The sequence below is a fragment of the Arachis hypogaea genome, chromosome 8, assembly GCF_003086295.3.
Source record: "Arachis hypogaea cultivar Tifrunner chromosome 8, arahy.Tifrunner.gnm2.J5K5, whole genome shotgun sequence".
NCBI classification, from domain to species: Eukaryota; Viridiplantae; Streptophyta; class Magnoliopsida; order Fabales; family Fabaceae; genus Arachis; species Arachis hypogaea.
In genome coordinates this window covers 34,765,436-34,788,351 of record NC_092043.1, presented here as the reverse complement: position 1 = coordinate 34,788,351, position 22,916 = coordinate 34,765,436, and the positions used below count along the sequence as shown (strand labels likewise).

Genomic DNA, 22,916 nt, shown 5'->3' with positions numbered 1-22,916 from the left:
TATTTTAAGATTTTGGTATTTTTAAATTTGTTCTGCCATATTTCATATAACTAAAATTATCAATTTATCATTTGAAATAAATTTTAAAGCATTCTCTTTTTCAATATATACAATCATATAATCTACTAAAAATTTATCTTTTATCTTGTTTTAATAATTTTTATTGTTTAAAAAATCTATTCAATTGTTATTATTGTCATAGAAAAAATCAAAATAAGAAATTTTTTTATAGTTATTATTTTTTTACATTAATTTAAACCTATATTTTTCAATAACTTTTTAATTATTTATATATTTATACGTTTTCATTATTTTTTAAACCTATTTGTTAATTACTATTAATATATTATAATACACATTATAATTTATATATATTAATAAGTTACTAACATTTAAATTTTTTTAAGTGTATTAATATATTAAAATATGTTTAATCTATATATATATATATATATATATATATATATATAATAATAATAATAATAATAATAATAAACTAATAGTACTAATTTTTTTTTTTAAAAAATGGGGGCATGGCCACTTTAGACCCTCTTAAATCTGCCATTGACACCATAGCCGCAACAATTAGAATAACATGTACTAAAAATGGACGGACATACCCAAGGGAAGGGGGAGGGAAGGCCTCGACCCGTAACTTTTTTTAAAAAATGATTAATAATAATAAATTATTAAATACGGTTTAATTTTTTTAAAAATTTATTTAGTGTTTAGTTTAGAATAAATAAAAGTTTAATTCAACTTAAATATTAATAATTTTTAATATCTAAAAAGTAAATAATAATATTAAAAATTTTTTATAAAATATTATTATTAATATTTTTAATTAAATAAATATTTTTAAATCCCATAATGGATTTTTTTTACCATTTTTCTTGATTCATTTGGTATTAATTATCTGTGTTTTGATTGTTATAACTGAGAGATCTTTTTCAGATATAAATATTGTGAAGAATAATTCAGATACAAAATGAAAAATGAATTTTTTGTTAATTGTCTTTTAATTATATTGAAAAGAAATTTGCTGAAAAATTTGACACACATTTTATTATCGATGAATTTTATGATCCGAAAAATCGACCATTTCGTTAGTAAAAAATACACATATATTTTTTGTCTTTTAAAATATATTCTCTATCAATATATTTCTGTAATACATCTTATATTATATCATTTTTTGCATAACTTTTTAATATTATATATATTATTAACCCTATGATAATATTTCTAGATCTATTCTGCTAAAACTACTTACAAATATACAACACAACAACACATGAATATTATACCTGAAGGGTGAGATTGAAGAACGGGGAAATTAATGCATGATTTGGTTTATGTTTATTTTTATCTTTTTGATTATTTTTTTTCTAGAACTGATTAATAAATTGATCAGTAGTTTAACAAAAAGTTAAAAATTATAAATTGGGACATATTTTAAAAAAAATTCATAATTTGTAAAAATAGTTTTATCATAATAGTGTGATTTGAATGTTAAAATTCAAGTTAAAAATATATGGCTAGTGTTAATCATAAGGATACAATTAAATTCTTCTAATAATCATTTACTATATTATAGAAGGTAACTAATTTTTTATTTATGAGAAGGTATGTTTTATATATGAGTAGTGCTAGGGAGTCTAAACGTACAATGTGTACAATGGACTAAATCTTTGGTTTATGAATAAAATGAACATCACTTATACTATCCAGAATAACTATCCGGATACCAGGGATAATAAAAATTCACCAAAGTTCGAACTTTTGACCTTTCGGATCTGGAATTCTAATAATATGTCCTGAAACCACTCATCCCAAAAGCGTAACCTAATAGGACAATGTAACACTAATAATCATATCTCTAATACTTTCTAAACCTTCATTGTACACATTGTACGCTTAGGTCATTGGCTCCCTATACTTTCTCTTTTCATATTGGTCATGCCAAGGTATGTGATGTGTCTCATTTATCTTATGAGTAATGAACTAATCATATAACATCTGAAAAATATTAGTGAACTTTAGGATATAATTTCTAGTTATCTATATATTGCTCCATATTGTACATGCCACTAGAGAATAGTAATATGATGATATCGATCTGAGTTCTATATCTACGTATTGTTCTTGTCACATATGTTGATGGCAAATGCTTGATATGAAAGTAACACCTCTATTAACTTTGTTCTGTAAGCTTTATAATTTGACCTTAGCTTTGATTTACAAATACTTGTTTATGATATCTAGATGAACTTCTCTGCAACACTTGCACTTGTGCTTAAAACAATACCACCATCATTATTGCTTGTTGCAAAAAACTTCGATGATGATGAAGGGTATGCAGGAAAGGTTGGGGAAGAAGCTGAAAAAAGAGAGGAGGAAGAAGAAGAAGTAGAAGAAAGATGTGAACTTGAAGAATGTGAGAGTGAATGAAGTTGGAAGAGGATAGCTAAAAAAGAAAGTATCATCATTGGTCTGTAGAATTCTTTTGCTTTCTTCGTTCAATAGTAGTTGTGTATTGATTAATTATGTAAATATTAATCTTTATTACTTATGTTGATATTATGAATATTATTTGGTATTTGTATAAAAAGTAGCTCCATCTTTGATTATTTATATATTTTGTTGAATTAGAATTATATTTAAAAAATCAAGTTTTAATAGTGATATACGTAAAATTTAGTTAAAATTGGTAATTATGAAAACAATAATAGCGATTGATTTAGTGATTGATTTAGAGATTTTGAAGTAAAACATTAGTAACTGATTTAGTAATTGAAAAATAGTAATCGATTTAACAATCGAAAAGTTGGTCATTATTTAGAGACTGATTTTTTCAGTGATCGATATTGTTCGATATAAATTTGATAGCCTTAGTTAAAAATCAGTCGCTAACTGTTAGCGACTAAAGTTAGTCGTTATTTCTTATTTAGCGACTAAAATTTTAGCGACCACCAAAATTGATCGCTATTTTAATAATTTTTTATAGTGATTTATCGTTAGTCAATAAATTGTTGTGTGCATAAGATGAACAATTTTTTTTTATACAAAATTTCTTAATTTTTCAAAAGGCAAAACATAAAACAATTGAAAGAGAAACAAATTTGCTTATCATTTTGTCAACTCAATGCTAGTATATTTACGGTCAAAGTATTGAGAGAGAGCGCACCCATATATATATATATATATATAAAAAGAGAAAGTATAGGGAGCCAATGACCTAAGAAATTTCCTAAAAAGTGAAAACATACATAAAATTTAATGAGCAATTAATACACTGGAGATGGCTCCCATGTAACTTGAGATTGTAATCAGAATAAAGAATTTGCTTCATAATACTAACACATCAGATCAGGGACACAATTATGATAAAAATAATGAAATTATATACTTTGAAAAAATAAAAAAAGACTTGAAACAAACATCATAAATAAGAGTGAGATAAAGATCACCTCTACTTTAGCAGGCTTCTCTTTCTTCATTTTAGTAGCTAGGCTTAATGATGATGAATCCATTTGAAAAAATATGGCATTGGCAAATGCTCTTTACTATTACATGCATATCTAAAGCCAAATAAAGCTAGAAAAATGCTGAGAACCTCTGAGTCTTTAAGAACATGATGTAAAACAGGCAAAGCTATATGAAAAATATTATCACATCCCTCAATGGCAGAGTCAAATGAACCTTGTTTTAGAAGAACTGCCTTAAAGAGTCATCACATCCCTCAATGGCAGAGTCAAATGAACCTTGTTTTAGAAGAACTGCCTTAAAGAGTTGCAACCTCTCCTTTGCACCATTTAGTTTGAGCAAGTGCTCAATATTCTTTGGATCATCTATCTCCAAAACTAAAATAAAATCATTATATTATACTCATTTGAGAAATAATGTTGTTTTAGTTTTTAACATTTTGGTGAATTTTATTTTGGTTTCTAGCATTTTAATATTTTATTTTTATCTCAAAATATTAAAAATATCATTAATGTTATCTCACAAATTTATTACTAATAATTAAAAAAATTGATGTACTATTAATAATATTTTTTTAAAATTATATTTGTTCAACTTTTTTTTCTTATCTTCACTAAGTTCAAATTTTATTTTTCTCTTTTTTCTCTCTTTTATATTATTAAATTTCTAGGAGAAATTTGAGAAAGAAAAAGAAAGAGGAATAAAATTGAACAGACATAATTTTTAATAAAAATATTATTAATAGTATATTTATTTCGTTAAATGTTGGTGAATGAGATAAAACTAATCTCATCTTAAATATTTTTGGATAAAAATAAAATAATTAAAATATTAAGAACTAAAATAAAATTTATCCCAAACATTGAAACTAAACAGTACTTTATCCAAAATAATAATTAGTTTATTAAAAAACAAAAATGAAGTGACTTGGGTCACGAACTGTTAACCAGAGGCACCAGTCACACACAATATTTCCAGAGATAAGACTCATTCTTTCTTGTTCCTCGGTCCTGCCTTGTGTAGTATTGTGTTCTACCTAAACGCGGTGGATCAGCACTGAGTTGACCAGCTACGTATATCTACATTATTGACCAATATACCTAAAATTAAGCTAATTAACATCATACGCAAAGTTGTTAGTAACTGTACTAATTCATAGCTTAACTTTGTAACTAACTACAACACTTTCTTGTGTGAAGTACCATTGGTTAATTAAACAGCTACATTCGTTTTATCTTTATCTTTATAGGAATACAAATGGGGAGCCAATTTGCTGACGTGGCGCTCATACGTTAAGTTTGGGAGTTTATTTGCTTACGTGTCATCACTAGAAATTTTTAGATTTATATTTATAAATTATAAATTATTATTTGCTTAAGTTGTTATTTTCAAATTTTAAGTTTGGGTTGTTTTACATAGGTTGTTATTTTTTAAATTTTAAATTATTTTATTTGTTTGGGTTGTTTTACTTAGGTTGTTATTTTTTAAATTTCAAATTATTTTATTTAAGTTGTTATTTTTTAAATTTTATTTAGATTTTACTTAGGTTGTTCTTTTTTATATTATAACACTATTTTTTAAATATCTATTAATTCTTTTTAGCATTATTTTTTAAAATTTTAAATTTTTTTTTAAATTGCAGCTACATAAATTTTTTTAAAGAAATTTAGAGTTTTAAAAAAATATATGTTAATTATTCTTCGATTATTACGTACTAATATTATTATATTATTATATTATTATAAAAATTTTCGTTATGTTGAAATTTTTAAATTATTATTTGTTTAAGTTGTTATTTTCAAATTTTAAGTTTAGGTTGTTTTATTTAGTTTGTTATTTTTAAATTTTAAATTAAAGTCAACCAAATTTAAAAAATATTAGTTATGATGCAACTATAAAAGTATAAGTTACGAGAGATGTAAAGCACCACAATTTAAAGTACATCAATTCCTTTCTTTACATATATCCAAAATCTCTCTATTTATTCTAATGGCTGGTATTCACAAAATTGCTGACATTAATCCTACAATCGATAATTTGTGTGTACGTATACGAGTGATACGGTTATGGACACTACCAAGTTACGAAAATTCTCCACTGTCATACTCAATTGAGATGGTTTGGCTTGATGAAGACGTGAGTTTTCTACTAATATTTTTCTATTTTATTTAAAATTTATATTATTTATATTTTAAATTTATTTGTTTATTCCCATCTAATCGTTTTTTTTTGTTCATTAATTCTAGGGAGGAAAAATACACGCCTCAGTTAAGAAGGCTTTTGTGTCTCGATTCGTGAATTTGCTGGAGGAAGGAATATCTTACCAAATAAGATATTTTGGTGTTGGACTCAATAAGGGTTACTTCAAGACTACATATCATGAATACGTGGTTAATTTAAACCAACGTACTGATGTGCACAGACTTCCAGAATCGTCGAGTATCCCACGACATGGATTTAAGTTTGTGAGTTTTGACACTCTCAATGCTCCTGGGTATGATTGCACCTATTTAGTTGGTAAGTTTATTATTTTAGAAAAAGTATAATTATTTATTTTATTGATAATTTATTCTGCGTTTTTTTTTACAAATTTATTGACAATAATTTTTTTTATTTTAAATCATTTCAGATGTTGTTGGATATCTTGCTGGAATTGAAAATGAGAAGACTCTTGAAAAGAATGGCAAATCTACCAAATATACTGTTATCGAATTAGAGATTGATGATGGGTAATTATCTATTTATTTTTATAAATATAAAAATTTTGCTAATCTCATCTTTTTAAATTATTATTTTAACTTATTTTATTATAAATATTTTTATTAATATTAATAAGTAACAAATATATTTTAACTAACATTAAGCTTTAGTTAAAATTTTTTAGATTCAAAGCCACCGTTTTTAAACGTCTAATTATTTAAATTTTTTAAAAAAATCACTTCGAATTGATTTTAAAAAAAAGGATTCAAATTTAAAAAAATAATAAAAAGCATTCTTTCCGCGGTTTGTTTGTTACAAATTTAAAATAATTAATTAATTATTAATTTTTTAAATTATATTTGATATTTTAATTTTATTATTAAATTTTAAATTTTAAAAATATAAAATATATATAATTTGATATTATTTTATTGGTAGTTACTTTTTAAACATTAAACATTCTATTTGATATAGAAAAATAATGGAGTGTGCACTTTTTGGCAACTATGTACATGAATTAAATACTTTTCTGGGATCTGACTGTAAGGATGGAGCTGTTGTCGTCTTACAGTTTGTTAGAGTGAAGTTATTTAACGGTAATATTTATCCATATTTTTTTAACAATATATTTTTATATATGAGTTTTTACTTATTGTTTATGTGAATTTTTACTCATTTTGTATTAAAATAAATTTTTCAGAAAAGATTGTTTTACAAAATTTCATGTATGGCATAAAGATATTCTTCAATCTTGAAGATACAACTGTCATCCAATTTAAAAATAGGTGGGTATTTTCTTTTTAATTCTTTAGTTTCATACTATGTGTGTGTTATCTAACATAATTTTTTTTTATTTTATTTATCTAGCTTTGTAAGATTTGAAGAATCTAGAGGTAATATTGGCGGAATTTCAAATGAGGCTGCATTCTTAAAAATTTATCAAGGCAAAACCATCGAACAGTTAAAAGAATTCGATACGGTAATTTTCTTTTTTAAAAAAAATTGAGAAAAAAATAATTGAAATTCGTTGTACATAGATTATTTTTGTTTATTCATCTTATTTATTTAAAAAATTCACCAAATTTAGGGAATTTAAATCATTATTTTTTTTTTCAAAATTCTATTTGTGTTGTCTTGGCTACTATAAGTCATATTATGGATACTCCAGACTGGTGGTACGGCCAATGTGAATGCAACAGGTCCACATATGCTTTTACAAAAACTTTCAAATGTTAAAGTTGTGGCCGTCTCCTTTTATCTATAACTCCAAGGTTATTTATTTATTTATTTTTAAATTAAAGTATATGCACATCGGATTAGATATTGAATAAGTCTATATTTTAACTTTTTTTTTATGTTATTTTCTTTTTTAAGCAGGTATCGAATAAAGCTTGGTGTCATTGATAATTCTGACTGTGCATGTTTTGTAGTCTTTGACAAGGAGGCAAAACAGGTTTTGGGAAAGAGCTGTGTAGAGATACTTGATCCACTCCTATTGGTAAGATCTAATCAATATTTATTTCTAAAAATATTAGTGAAGATATTTTTATTGGTAATTTTTATATTATTTATTATTAATATATTATGTAATACCCTGCAGAAAGGAGATCTATCAGATACACCTACACTTTTGCTCAACCTAATTGATAAGACCTTTCTCTTCATCATTGAAGTTCAAATATCTGATAATCCACATTTTTCACCTTCTTATAAAGTTAAGAAGATGATTGATAATGTGGACCTCATAAATAAATTCAAAGAGGCTCACCCTATTCAAATTGTGAGTATAATTATAAGTGTACTTTCTATTAAAAATTAATTTATTTTTTGCTTCCTTGGTCATTAGTAGTATCTAATTTATAATTAATAATTAATTATAATTTTAGGATGTTGACTACACCGGTGGTTTGCTTCCAATTTCAAAGACATCCTCAATCATTGAAGGAGAGAAAGTAGAAGGTGCTAAGGTATTTGTTCAAAAAATATTTTTTTTTGTTTGTTATCTCAAAATTAGATCTTAATTTTATTCAAAAAATATTAGTGAGATAAAATCAAAGGTTAGAAAGAAGTCTTTAATTTAACGTGGTATTTTGTACAGAATTTGTTGCTTGAATTCTCCAATGAAGTTGCTGCCAATGATGAATCCGAATTGTTGGAAAATGCTATTACACCAACTAAGCGATTATCCTCGAAGTCGGAAGAATCGAAGGTAGAAGGAGATACCTCAACTTCCAAGAAGATCAAGATTGAGAAAGAAACTTGAGAATTTGGATGCACATGTTTTGGAATCCTTTTAGAGTCTATCTAATAGAATAATGTCAAGCATATGTTTGTTTTGGTGGAAACATTGTCTTTTCTTGAGTTGTTATTTTTCTTTTGGTTCTTTTCTATTTTTATGTTTGTAATTTAGAATTTTTTTAAATATAAATTGAAGTTATTTGGTTATTACTTGTGGTTTTATTTTTAATTTGATTTTCACCGTTGATATTCTGATAATATCTAATTTAATATTTAATATCATAAAGTTATAAATTTCTTCTTTAAATTATTGTTGATACAATTAAGTTAGTTATTAATTTTTAATGTGTATTTATTTTTAAAAAAATCTAATTATAATTTTTAATTAAAGTATTATGTTTAGAATTTTAAATTTAAATTCAAATATACTTTTTTTTTTAATTTTTACGTAAGCAATTTGAGAATATTTTTTAAGAATTTATATAATTTATAAGCTATTATGCTAATTACAAAAGGAGTATAATAAAGTAAATAGAATTAACAGTCTTATTAAGATGTGAGGTTATTTATACTATTTAAAAAAATGTAATACTGTTTAACTTTTAGAAAAGGTATAATAAAGTTAATACTGTTTATGATGACACTAAAAAAAATTATTTTTAAATTAACAAATTTCTATATTCTTAATAGACAACGAACATTTGATTAGAAAATTTTATTTAAAAATATAAAATTTATACTATCTAATTAGAAAATTCTATTTAAAAATTTAAAATTTGAATTTCTAATACTAATTTCTAATTAAGTAAGTTCTTAACCATTTCGATTTTTAAATTTAAATTTTTTTACTTGCCATATTTATAAATTTTTATTATTATCTTTTAGATTATTTCTCCACAATAGAAGTACTTTCATCTTTTTCTCTCTTTTTAAATATTTTTTTCTAAATTTACGATATTTATAAGGTTATTAATTTTTAGATTATATTTAATTTTATTATTTTTATCGATAAATAATAGGATTGATACTATTTATGACGAAACTAATAAAAATTATTTGTAAATTAACAAATTTCTATATTCTTAATAAACAACAAACGTTTAATTAAGAAAGTTTATTTAAAAATTTTTAATTTGCACTAGCTAATTAGGAAACTCTATTTAAAAATTTGAAATTTAAAATTCTAATACTAATTCCTAATTAAGTGACTTCTTAATCGTTTTCATTTTTAAATTTAAATTTTTTTTTATTTGTCACATTTATAAATTTTCTCTGTTTACTTCGTTTACGTTGTTATTTTTTAGATTATCTCAGCACAATAATAGAGGTACTTTCATATTTTTCTCTCTTTTTACTTATAAGTTATTCATTTTCAATCTCTTTATTTAAGGAAATGAAAAAAATATTTTAACTGTAAGTTGAATTTATTGATCGTGAGATTAAACTTATATTTATTTGAAAAAAGATACTTTTGAAAAAAATATATATTATTTTCCATAAAATATGTTTACGTAACTGAATAAATGAGAATAAAAGAAAATTAAAGCAACCAATGAAAATAAAACCTATGCGATTTTACATAGACATAAGAAGACACTAATTTCATATTCAGCATTTTAGAGAAACACAAAATACATATTTTTAATGAGTGTTTGTGTATGACTATGTCTTTCATCATTTTTGTCTCAGTATTCAAGCACCATACATGTACTCCTGTATACTCCCGTGTCTATGTTTTGATCGATATGTATACCAAAAACAAACGCCGCCATATGTGTATTCCTGTGTACTTTATTTTTTAATAATATAAAAAAAATTGATAATAAAAATGTATTAGGTATAATGTATATATATTTTTAATTAGTTAAAAAAATTATTTATTTGGTATTTTCAGGTATATATTGAAAGATGCAAGAAGTCCAAAGAGAAGCAAGATTGAAGAGAAAATTGATATTAAAAGACAAAGAAAATACAAAGCGGACCACAATTCAAGGTAGACTTCATACAAAAAATAACTAACATGTCATGAGTATTTTGGCCGAACGAAAGCCCATAAAATACAATATTTTCTATATATTATTTAGCTATTGACAAGTAATAAATTATTAATTTACATTGTTTTTGTAATATGTTACTAAATTTGTTTATGAAAAAATTACAGGAAATTCGAGTGATGGTTCCAATGATGTGCATTTTCAATCGGTGTTGTCGAACATTACAAATGGACTCAATACAGGTTGATTTTTGGATGATTTTTTTTGGAACTTACTTATGTGAATGTACATGCACTTTATGTATTTTGATATTCCTACTATTTATTCAATTATAAACTTTAACAGAAAATATGTTCAAAAAACTAATATCTCGAGTTATCTTATTAGATAATAACCCAACACCATATCGATCAAGGTCTCCAACTACTAATCTACACTATGTAGGTGAAAAGGAACGATGTTCCAATATTAGTGATATTAGTAATTCAGGTATCACATGCGAAGCATATGATAGCCCATGTCATCAGACAAGTCAAAAACAGTTTCAACAAACATCAAACAATATCCACCAGTTGCAAAGTCAGCGTATGTTAATATATGCTTTTATTACTTAAAAACCAAACATTTAACTTTTCAATTGGTCTATTAAAAACAATGTTTGATATATGCTAAATAATTATTATAGATTCATTGGAGTACTCAAATCGAATTAGATTGCAAAGGGATGCAAGACTGAATAGAAAGACTATGCTACTTCAAAAGAGACATGGTAAGATAAGCATGATAGATTGTAATTATCACAAAGCTAAAATTCTACTTCTTTTATCTTTAATACTACTTTCATAATATATATTCATAACTCAGCTGATTCAAACATTTAATATATATATTCATTTTTCTTTTTTTTATAATATAAAGTGCTTGATTTACTATCTCTAATGATTACAGGAGCAAGTACATCTAATTCAAATTTAGATACTAAAGAATTAGAAGAAATGTGCATAGCTGAAAAAGGAAGACACCTGAGACAAAGAAAAACATTCTTGAAGGAATTGGCTATAAATCTTTCAAAATTTTTTGAAGAAGTTGAGGATATTACTGAAAACACGACTATATTAGATGATTATGTGCAAATTGAATACCCAGCCATATTCGATGTTGCTGAGAATACAGGTAATCTAAGAAGTAGTAATATCAGCAGTTTATTATTTACTATTGTTATGCTTCTTATAAACAAAAAATTATCGTTTAGTGTTCAAGTTTTTAAAATTCAAACTAAGATATGGTTATATATTATAATTTTTGTATTTGAACATTGATATATTGTAATTCTTATTGTTTGATTAGTGTGCATGTAAAACTTAAACCTTGAGGTTGGCACAAAAAAATTGTATTATATGATCTCATCTTTTTAATCTATAAATTGCAACCTTCGGTAATCTTTTATAAATATTATTTTTATACTTAACATGGTGAAAGAAAGATATATTTTTATATAAATAATTTTTTTCAGATATAACTGAAACATAATTTATTATCTTGGTGATTATTAGATGTGATAGATATTGATGACCAAGAATTTTTTTGTCGACATTGCTACGCCATGATGTGGTATGAGGAGAGATCAGAAAAGTCTAAAACAGGATCCAATATTGAGTTCTCAATATGTTGTATGCGAGGGAAGGTACAACTGCCGTTTTTGCAACGTCCACCTCAGCTCTTGCAAGGTTTAATATCTGGAGCAGACCAGAGAAGCAAACACTTTAAGGATAATATAAGAACTTATAATAGCATGTTTTGCTTCACGTCCCTCGGAGGTAAAATAGAGACCTCTATCAATGATGGGACAGGTCCTCCCCAGTTCATTGTGAGTGGACAAAACTACCACAGAATTGGAAGCTTGGTGCCAATTGAGGGACAAAGACCAAAATTTGCGCAGTTATATATTTATGATACAGAAAATGAGGTCTCAAACAGGATAGAAATTTTCAGGTTTGATTCATGCATTCCAAACTGATTAAAAATTTATTTAGGTAGTTCGTACTTTGATTTTGGTTAATTATGAATACTAATATTTTCAATTGATGTTTTATACAGTTCAAGAACAAACAACAACAACATTGACCAGTCCTTAGTTCTAGATCTCAAGGACATGATCGATCAACATAATGTTCTTGCTCACACATTTAGGATAGTGAGAAACTACCTGAATCAAGGAGATATCGCAAATATAAGACTACGGTTGTACCGAAAAAGATCAAAGGATGCAAGAGTCTACAATTTACCATCTTCTAACGAGGTCGCAGCTCTAATAGTAGGAGATTTTGATTCTGGAGATGCAGGACGTGATATTATAGTTCAATTAAAGTCTGGACATCTGCAAAGGATTCATGAGACACACACCGCATTTATTCCTCTTCAGTACCCTATGATGTTTCCTTACGGTAAAGATGACTACCAAGAAGACATTCCTTTGCGAGAATCTCATAGGGCTGATGAAAATAGAAAGAGACAGCGTGTGAGTTTAAGGGAGTTCATAGCATTTAGAATACAAGAGAGAAAGGTCGAGTATGCAACCATTGTCAATGGTGGAAGATTATTTCAGCAGTTCTTGGTTGATTGCTTTTCTATGATTGAAGCACAAAGGTTGACCTACTACCGAAACAACCAAACCAAGGTGAGGAGTGATATATACAAAGGGATTCAAGATGCAGTTGTTAGGGGTGAGACACGTGCTTTTAAAGCAGGTAAGCGTATCATCCTACCTGCGTCCTTCACTGGTGGTATGAGATACATGTTTAATAATTGTCAAGATGCTATGGCAATTTGTAAGAAATATGGATATCCAGACCTCTTCATCACAATGACATGTAACTCAAGTTGGCAAGAGATTGGCAGGGTTAACAATCCAAGGAACTTAAAGGTTGAAGACCGGCCGGATATATCGTGTAGAGTATTCAAAATTAAGCTTGACATGATAATCTCGGATCTTAAGCAAGGAATTCCATTTGGAGTGCTAGATGCAGGTATTGCTCATCATCCAACCTTATTTTTAAAGAAATATTCCTTTAGATTGTTATAAAATAAATGGCAAAATATTTTCTTACTTAACGTATTGTTGATTTTTTATTATCACCCTTAATTTATCAAAGCACATACATAAAATAGATAGTTTAAATATAACATATAATTTTTTTGTCTTTTTGGTATAAGGGATGTATACGGTGGAATTCCAAAAAAGAGGTCTACCACATGCTCACATTCTTTTATGGTTAAGTGGAGACCATAAGATAACAACGACAACTCAAATTGATTAGTTAATATCTTCAGAGTTGCCAGATCCTGCTCAGCATCCAAAATTGTTTAGAGCTGTATCTACATATATGATTCATGGACCATGTGGTAGAGCATTCTCAAAATCTTCCTGCATGAAAGATGGGTACTGCACCAAATATTATCCCAAGACATTCAGTAAAACCACAGTTATCGATGATAGTGGATACCCATCATATAGAAGACGAGACACAGGGGTGGTTACTGAGAAGAAGGGAGTCCATATGGATAATAGGAATGTGGTTCCATACAATGCATATCTACTGATTTCTTATCAAGCGCATGTTAATGTAGAGTACTGCAACAAGTCGAATGCTATCAAATATTTGTTCAAGTATGTGAATAAAGGTCCAGACAGGGTAGCAGTTGGAGTTACAAAGGAAGCTTCCAGTGGAGAGGATGCTCAGGTTATTGATGAGATCAAACAATTCTATGATTGCAGATATTTGTCTGCATGTGAGGCTGTGTGGCGAACCTTAGCGTATGATATTCATCAAAGGTGGCCTTCAGTGATGAGATTAACCTTTCATTTGCCTGGAGAGCAAAATATCATCTTTAAAGATGATGACGATCTTGAAGAAATCGTGGAAGAAGAGGAAGGGAAATGTACAATGTTCTTAGCATGGATGGAGGCCAATAAAAAATTTGAAGCAGGTCAAACTTTGACGTATGCTGAATTTCCAAACCAATTTGTTTATGATAGAGAATCAAGGGTATGGCATCCACGCAAAAGAGGGTATTCTATCGGGAGGTTAAATTATGTTCCACCGGGTACAGGTGATATTTATTATATGAGAATTTTGTTAGCTGTTCAGAGAGGTTGCACAACATATGAGTCTATTAGGACAGTTAATGGAATTACATATTCTAGCTTCCAAGATGCTTGCTATTCCATGGGACTACTGTGCGATGATAGGGAATTCATTGCAGCTATTAATGAGGTAGCTAAACTTGCATCTGGTCATCAATTGAGAAAATTATTTGCGATGCTACTGATATCTAATAGCATTAGCAACCCAGAGCGTGTTTGGAATGCAACTTGGACATTATTGGCTGATGGAATACTATATGAGAGGAGAAAAGCTTTGAAAAACCAAGGTATTTTACTATGTCTTTTTTTTATATCAAGATTGTATTCTCTTATTATCTTTATTTTTATTAAGAATATTAATAGTTTTATTTTAGAATTACTTATTAAATATTTCATAAAACCACTATGTGCTTTTTCTAGGACTAAACATGACTGATGACGAATTGAAAAACCTCTGCCTTATTGAGATTGAGAAGATACTCAACAGCAATGCGAGATCTTTAAGAGACTATCAATCAATGCCATATCCTGAGATGTCTCATGTTCGCCTTTTTCAGAATAAGCTAATAGAGGAGGAGTTAGCATATGACACAAATGAGTTGACTCATACAAACTTATATACAGAACAAAAGATGACTCATGAGCAAAGGTTAGTATTTGATGAGATACTCAATGCTGTTGTTACAGACTCTGGTGGTTTTTACTTCGTTTATGGGCATGGTGGGTGTGGTAAGACATTTATTTGGAATGGACTTTCTTCTGCTATTCGGTCTAGAGAAAAAATTGTTTTAAATGTCGCATCCAGTGGAATTGCTTCTTTACTCCTACCTGGTGGCAGAACGGCTCATTCTAGATTTTCAATACCCATCACAATTACTGATGAATCTACTTGCAACATCAAGCATGGCAGTTTGAAGGCTGAGCTGCTCATCCAAAGTAGCTTAATAATTTGGGATGAAGCTCCAATGCTCAATAAAATGTGCTTTGAAGCACTTGATCGGACGCTCAGGGATCTTATGTCAGTTACCGATCAACATAAGACACATCAACCATTTGGTGGTAAGGTTGTTGTTCTAGGAGGTGATTTCAGACAGATACTTCTGGTGATTCCGAAAGGAAGTAGACATGATATATTGGCATCCGCTATTAACTCATCCCATCTGTGGTCATTTTGTAAGGTTCTGAAACTGCATACAAATATGAGGCTTCTAATGTCTTCTTTGGATCAAGATGAAGGTGAAATGAAGAGATTTACTAATTGGATACTTGATGTTGGAAATGGAAATATTGGCTCTGTTGTTGGTGATGAATCAGAAGTTGAAATTCCAAATGATCTATTGATTACAACTACTGATGACCTTCTCTCTCATTTGGTAGACTTTGCATATCCAAATTTGTTGCAAAACATGTCAGATTACAGGTATTTTCAGAGTAGGGCAATTCTTGCACCCACGCTTGAGAGTGTCGAGAAGGTAAACGATTTTGTCTTGATAATCTTTCCAGGGATGGAAAAGGAGTATTTGAGCTCTGACACAACATGTCAAGCTGATGAGAATGAAGATGTACAACAAGAGTGGTTCACACCAGAGTTCCTAAATGACATCAAATGTTCGGGACTACCCAATCACAAGTTGACTTTGAAGCCAGGAGTCGCTGTAATGCTACTGCGAAACATAGACCAGACTTTAGGTTTATGCAACGGGACAAGATTAATAGTTAACGAACTTGGCAGCAATGTAATTGGAGCGACGGTAGTGACCGGTAGACATATTGGAGATAAAGTGTACATTCCAAGAATGAACTTGATCCCTTCAGATTCAGGATTGCCATTTAAGTTCCAACGGAGACAATTTCCATTGACAGTATGCTTTGCAATGACCATTAACAAGAGTCAGGGTCAATCATTATCACATGTAGGGCTTTATTTGCCAAAATCAGTGTTCACCCATGGATAACTTTATGTTGCTTTGTCAAGAGTTAAGAGTCGCAGTGGCCTCAGGGTTTTAGTTCTAGACGAAGACGGCAATCCAAAGTCATCAACAACAAATGTTGTGTTCAAAGAGGTTTTTAATAATATTTAGGTAAGAATAATATTATTTTTATTTTAATAGCATGTTATAATTTATACTTTTGTACAAATATTTACTATAGATATAACTAATTTATCTATAACTCTTTTTTCAGATTTGAAATGAAATGTGTAACAAGGAGCACAACATCCTATGCCAATTGCTTTTCTAATGAAGTTAGTAAGATACTAAGTTATCGATCGATAAATTTTTATTAGCTTTTTATACAAAATTTAGTGTAAATTAACATGCTATTATTACAGTTATATATGTTCTTATTTTTTTCATGTCTCCCTCCTTATGGTTTAAGAATATTATAAACTTCAAACTCTTCTATTTATATTTTACTTTGAATAAAGATAAAACAACATATTTAACACGTTTATTATATAATGACGATGATAGTGTTATACTAAATTTAAAAAAATATATGGTTATAAAATATTATTTTTAATTTAACTTATCAAATTTAAATATAAGCCCGTGCATCGCACGGGTTTAACACTAGTCTGTAAATAAACTAAAAGTAAAAGTGCTTATTAGCATACCAAAAGAAAGGAGAAGAGTGGGACTCTTGGCGAGTGATAACGGCGGCGGCGTAGTTCTGCCGTCGGGAAGGGTTTGGAACTGAATCGGCTTCTGAACCTGACCGATTAGGTTCATGACATTCGCTACCTACAGCAGTAAAATTCAAAACGTGGAGAGGAGATAGCGGCGAGCGGCGAGCAGAGAGGAGAAGAGGAGCAGGAACGAGGGAGCGAGCGGAGAGGATTTTATAATAATATTTTATTTTGTTATAATTTAAATATACACTATATTAAATATATATTAAAATAAATTATTAATATAAAATATATGTTAAAATATAAAATATATATTAAAAATAAATTAAATAATATATATTTATATATAAATATATAATGATTAATTTTAATATATAAATAATATTTTATTTAAATATTATTATTGTTAATTTAAGTATCATTATTATTATTATTCACTATTATTATTATTATTATTATTATTATTATTATTATTATTCGTGCTTAATCAGGGAAATAATTATATTTTTATATATTTATTTTGTGGGAGGGAGGGGGGGGGAGGTTATGTGATTATGTCTGAGATATACACGTAAGCCAACAGGAAAAACTGGATAAGAATCACCCCATTTTAATTATTTTTTATTTTATTTTATGAATCTTTTTTACAAAGACTCAACGAGAGTATATCCTTGAAATCTTATGCGATATATAACAGAAACGTTTTGAAATCATCCGACACACATTGGATATGATTGGCGTTTTAAGCTAATTAAGGTGAAATCTTTTCAATATATATTTATCAGTCAAACGTTATTACTCCTTTTTTATGAATAATAATAATAATAATAATAATAATAATAATAATAATAATAATAATAATAATAATAATAATAATAATAATAATAATAATGTAATTAGAAATATGTTATTAACTATTCATCCGTGGTTCTCCTGTTTCCCACTAATATCTACTAAAGAAGCTATGTGTTATTATAATAATATTTTTTTTATGTTAAAAGTAATAAAAATAAAAATGCTATGTGCATGCCTTATACTAGCTATGTCTACATACATCTTAATTAACAAATATTTTAAGGGCTCAATAATTAATAAATCAGAGATATTTTAAAAAAAAATCTTATCAATATAACATTAAGCATAATAGTAATAATTAGATACATTTTTAACATTTAGTATTACTCAAATAATAGTATAATGCATGCATGTATAACTACTTGCATTGAGAACAAAAAGATATATAATTGCTATATGGGTAAGTAAAATGACGACACAAAATGCTCATAAATAGAAAGCCTCTTCACTAAACTCTTCTTACACCGTCTCAAAGAGAAAAAGCACAGATCAAATAGACAAAAACCATAACGTAACGAGAGACACTATCAAACAAGGTAGAAATTTAGATACAGTTAACTTCATGTAAAATTGATAATTGAGAGTCAAATTGATAATTGAGAGTCTTTAGATGAATAATTTAGTCAAACTTATCAATTTAACGACTTTCAACTATTAATTTCACGTAAAGTTAACTGCACCTAAGTTTTCTCCGCAAAAACAAACCTACATATATATCTCTCTGTATAAGTTCCATAACACAAGGCTTAATTTGAAAACATATGTAGGCCTATTTAATTGAAAATACTACAAATTAAAGCGAGATGTGAACCTGGAAAGCAAGCTCGATCGCAATAAGAACACCGAAAATTTCTATGTTGTTTTGTATATCACAAAAGCATATATAATAACCCCCAAAAAACAAAGCTACTTATTGGTTGGTGGTTCGGCATTATGATGTGGATTTGGTCCTCCTGGTGAGATTCTATCCCCTGGATGATGCAACTCATCACCACCACCATCTCGAATATGGAAATGGATATGCTTTGTTGATGTATAGTGATCAAAGCCTAGTTTTCGAAATAGTTTATAGCTATCTACATTACTATTCTTGTGAATGTGTTTGGGGTGGAAGCTGCGAGCCTTCAACATCATGAAGGAGTTGGAGAATAATAGGATTAGAAGAAGTAGAGACGCTTGAGAAATTCTTGTAATTGCCATGCTGCTGTGATGTGAGGAATTTGAACTAATTAACTTAGCAAGAGTGAGGAGTTTGGAGTATGGAGTATGTAGTAGTAATTGGAAGCTGACTATGACCACTATTTATATATCAACAGATATTTAAAAGATGTGTGTAATTTCTACTCATTTTATCTTTCATATATCATATTAACATGTAAAGAACAAACACAAATATAAATTATATTGTTATTGTTTTTATTTCTTTGCTGTTATTTGATTTGATTAGTTGATTGCAAAGCTTTCCTATCCAATCTAGGTAGGGTTGCTTTTCTTTAATTTGCCCCCTTTTTAAGGTTATTTAATTTGATTGTAATGTTGCCTTTGTTGCATTGCAACTAGAGAAACAGCAAAAGGAAACTACAGCATCAGAAATCAGAATATGCCAAAATGAAACCACGGTTTCTAGTTTTTCGTTTCCGCTCTTCTCTGGATTTTGTAGTGCGACTCAATAATAAAGAAAAATTGTCGACACGTGTATCATGCATGCCATGACACGTTTCGATTATTAGATCGGATTCACATGGCATGGCATATTTATAAAATGAATTGAGAGACAAGAGAGGAACTAAGACTAACAGATTATAATTCAAATTATATCATTTTTTTATTTTTATCTAAATATTTTATGTTTAAATTTTTTTTCTTAACTTTAGAAAAAAACTAACAAATAGATATTAAATATTATATTTAGTATAAAATATATTATATAAAATTATATCTAAGTATTATATTTGATTTAAAATAAATTTAGAATATGAGAAATAAATTTAAAATTTAAAAAATTGAATAAAAATATTTTTAAAAAATATTATTAAAATTTTATTTTTAAAAATATTATTTTTTGTATTTCGATTTTTTAAAAGTATAAAAAAATTGAAATTTTATATCTCAAAACTAAAATTTTAATTCAAATCACTAAATATACTATTCAATTTTAGTAAAGAAAAAAATACAGCCTTAAATATATAATCGTTTGTTTTTTTTCATATCAATTTAAATTTAAAAAAATTATTTATGACATAGTATTAACAATTTTTTTATTAAAAAATTTAGAGTTTAATTGTTATTGACTTTCAAAAAGCAAAAATAAGATTAAAAAAAACATATACAATATTTATAAAAATTCATAACGTTCTTACATAAAAAAATGTGTTATACACATAATTATTTATATATCTACTCATATTAATTATCATATTATATTTTTTCTTAGCTCCGTAAATAAATTAAACAGGACTAACATTCAAATAATATCCTATGAAAACAAAAAAAGCATCTAAATGTCAGATAATGTTTTGAGTTAATATTTAATTTAATTTTTAAATTTATATGTAAATCTTAATTTAGTCTTTAAAATTTTAATTGTTTTTACATAATTTTTAAATTTTGTAAATATGCCTGACATTAATCTCTAAGATAACTTTCAGTACAAAAACGTTAATGAAGTGTTAATATAGACAGTTATATACCACGCTGAACCTGTAAAAATGCAATTTTGATTTTAGTATTCAAATAGTCTAAAAATGACGTTACATTACATGTTTTGTTAGGTAATTAATTAAAGTTTCAACAAATATTATTTACGGTGTTATTTTTGGGTTATTTGAGTGTCAAAACCAAAACGATATTATTTTACAGAAATTAGTGTGGTATTCGGCTATTCACAACAATGTTCTGTTAACATTTGTACATTGAAAATTATTTAAAAAACTAACAAGAGTCATAATAAAAATTAAATAAAGAGAATTAAAACTTTAAAAACTTCAAACTCACATATAAATTTAGAGACTAAATTAAATATTATCTCATTAATTTTCTACTTAAAAAAAGAACTTAATTGTTATTAGTTATTACACTGTTTTAGTAATGGACACACTAGAAGTAGCCATTTAATTAAGATTTTTCCCTTCTCTCCAGCCTTTATTTCCATATTGATTAATTAAATGCTTTTGAAGCAGTATAACTGTGTAACAGACGTAGAAATCAATAATATTAAAATAAATTTCAAAACCTTAATTATATCAAAAGAAGAATTTGGACCACCCCGAAAGATATATACTCTTGATTATTTCATATAAAAAGTTCCCTCTCTTAAATTAGTGCACTATCTACAAGAGGTTTAGGGTTCAAGAGGGTATTAGGAGTCTTTGTAGGCGCAGCGCGCAAGAATTGCATGGACCATTATTTGTCTTTCATCCGGAATTCGGTTATTAATCATATGTGATGGAATTATTTTTTCTAAAATTTATACAGATTAAAAAAATATATAAATAATTATATTTTTAATATTTTTATATAAAAATTTAATTTTTTAGATTTGTGTAAAATTTACATAATTCTTTTTATGTATCTGAATTATTTTTAGAGATCATCATCAAATATTAAAATTCTAAATCTTTTAACTATGGTGAAAACTCAGGTGCAGTTGATTTCACGTGAAGTTGATAACTCAAAATCGTTAGATGATTTGATTAATTTGATTAAATTTTCATCTAACGACTCTCAGCTATCAACTTCACGTGAAGTCGACTGCACCTGAATTTTTACCTTTTAACTATATAATTTCTAATACCATGATAACATATATTTCTTATGTATGTGTAAGGTGTAGCTCAAGCGCATATATATATATATATATATATATATATATAAGTTTTTTTTTTTTATTTTATTCATTGTAATAATTTTTGGATTACTGTATTCTTTATTCTGGATTTTGATTGCTGTAATTATAAAAAATAATGATAATTTTAGTTTGATTAACTTTATTGATTAATTTTGATACTGAAAATAGATCTAATTGCTGCTTCTTTTGTTATTTTTTTGTTTCATTAATTTTTATGAAGCTACAATAAATCTATTGATGGTTGATAATTTTAGAATAATTTTATTATTCACTCTTCACTGCTTTGTTAAATTTTAATTTTAATGATTATGTGATATTTTATTAAATTTTTTGGAATAATTTTGTTGATAGTTGATGTGTATTTTAATTTTTTTTAGTTATAAATTTTTATGTGTGAACTTATTTATAAATTTTAATAATAAATTATAGACAATTTTATTGTGTGAAATTATATAAATTTAAATTTTATTAATTTAAAAATAATTAAATATAAATACTTAAAATTATATATTAAATTTTTAATAATTTATTTATATTTAATTAAATATCGATTGAACTACTAAACTATTAAACTAATCACTCTATCAATTTATTGACAGCTTGAATTCTCAAAACCAATACCAATAAACTCCTTGGCCTCTGTAATGAGCTTAACTATCCCCTCCAATACTTAAGGGTCAGAATTAAGATGATAGGTGAGAATAACGATTAACAATTCAGGACAAGATTTGATACATAATGCAGGTGGCGGCGGCGTGCTGCGTTTATTAGATTTGGACGGAAACGTTGATCAACTTTAATTTTGGCCTTTAACAACCTGATTTCTAAAGTAATGATAAAGGGTGTGTGGCTCCACGTAAGCTTATGCCATGATTTTCCGATTTTGTCCAGTGAGCAGCACGTGATAACATATATAATTTCATCTTTAATAATGGGACGATTAAGGAATATCAATCAAGAATTTCAGAAAAGAAACTAATCCATGTGCTAGGGCATGTGCCATATCACCATATGTTTCTT

At 27.1% G+C, this 22,916-nt stretch overlaps 1 protein-coding gene across 1 annotated transcript; it reads left to right on the top strand.

Moving 5' to 3' along the window:
- Positions 1-5,475: 5,475 nt before the first annotated feature.
- Positions 5,476-22,696, top strand: LOC140174716 (uncharacterized). Its single transcript, XM_072200216.1, has 14 exons — positions 5,476-5,604; positions 5,733-6,003; positions 6,116-6,215; positions 7,564-7,639; positions 8,285-8,395; positions 10,586-10,703; positions 10,863-11,003; positions 11,104-11,187; positions 11,367-11,591; positions 11,972-12,410; positions 12,516-13,444; positions 13,749-14,849; positions 14,983-15,498; positions 22,641-22,696. The coding sequence occupies exons 1-14, from the start codon at positions 5,476-5,478 to the stop codon at positions 22,694-22,696; spliced, it is 4,296 nt and encodes a 1,431-aa protein (XP_072056317.1).
- The last annotated feature ends 220 nt before the right edge of the window (positions 22,697-22,916 follow it).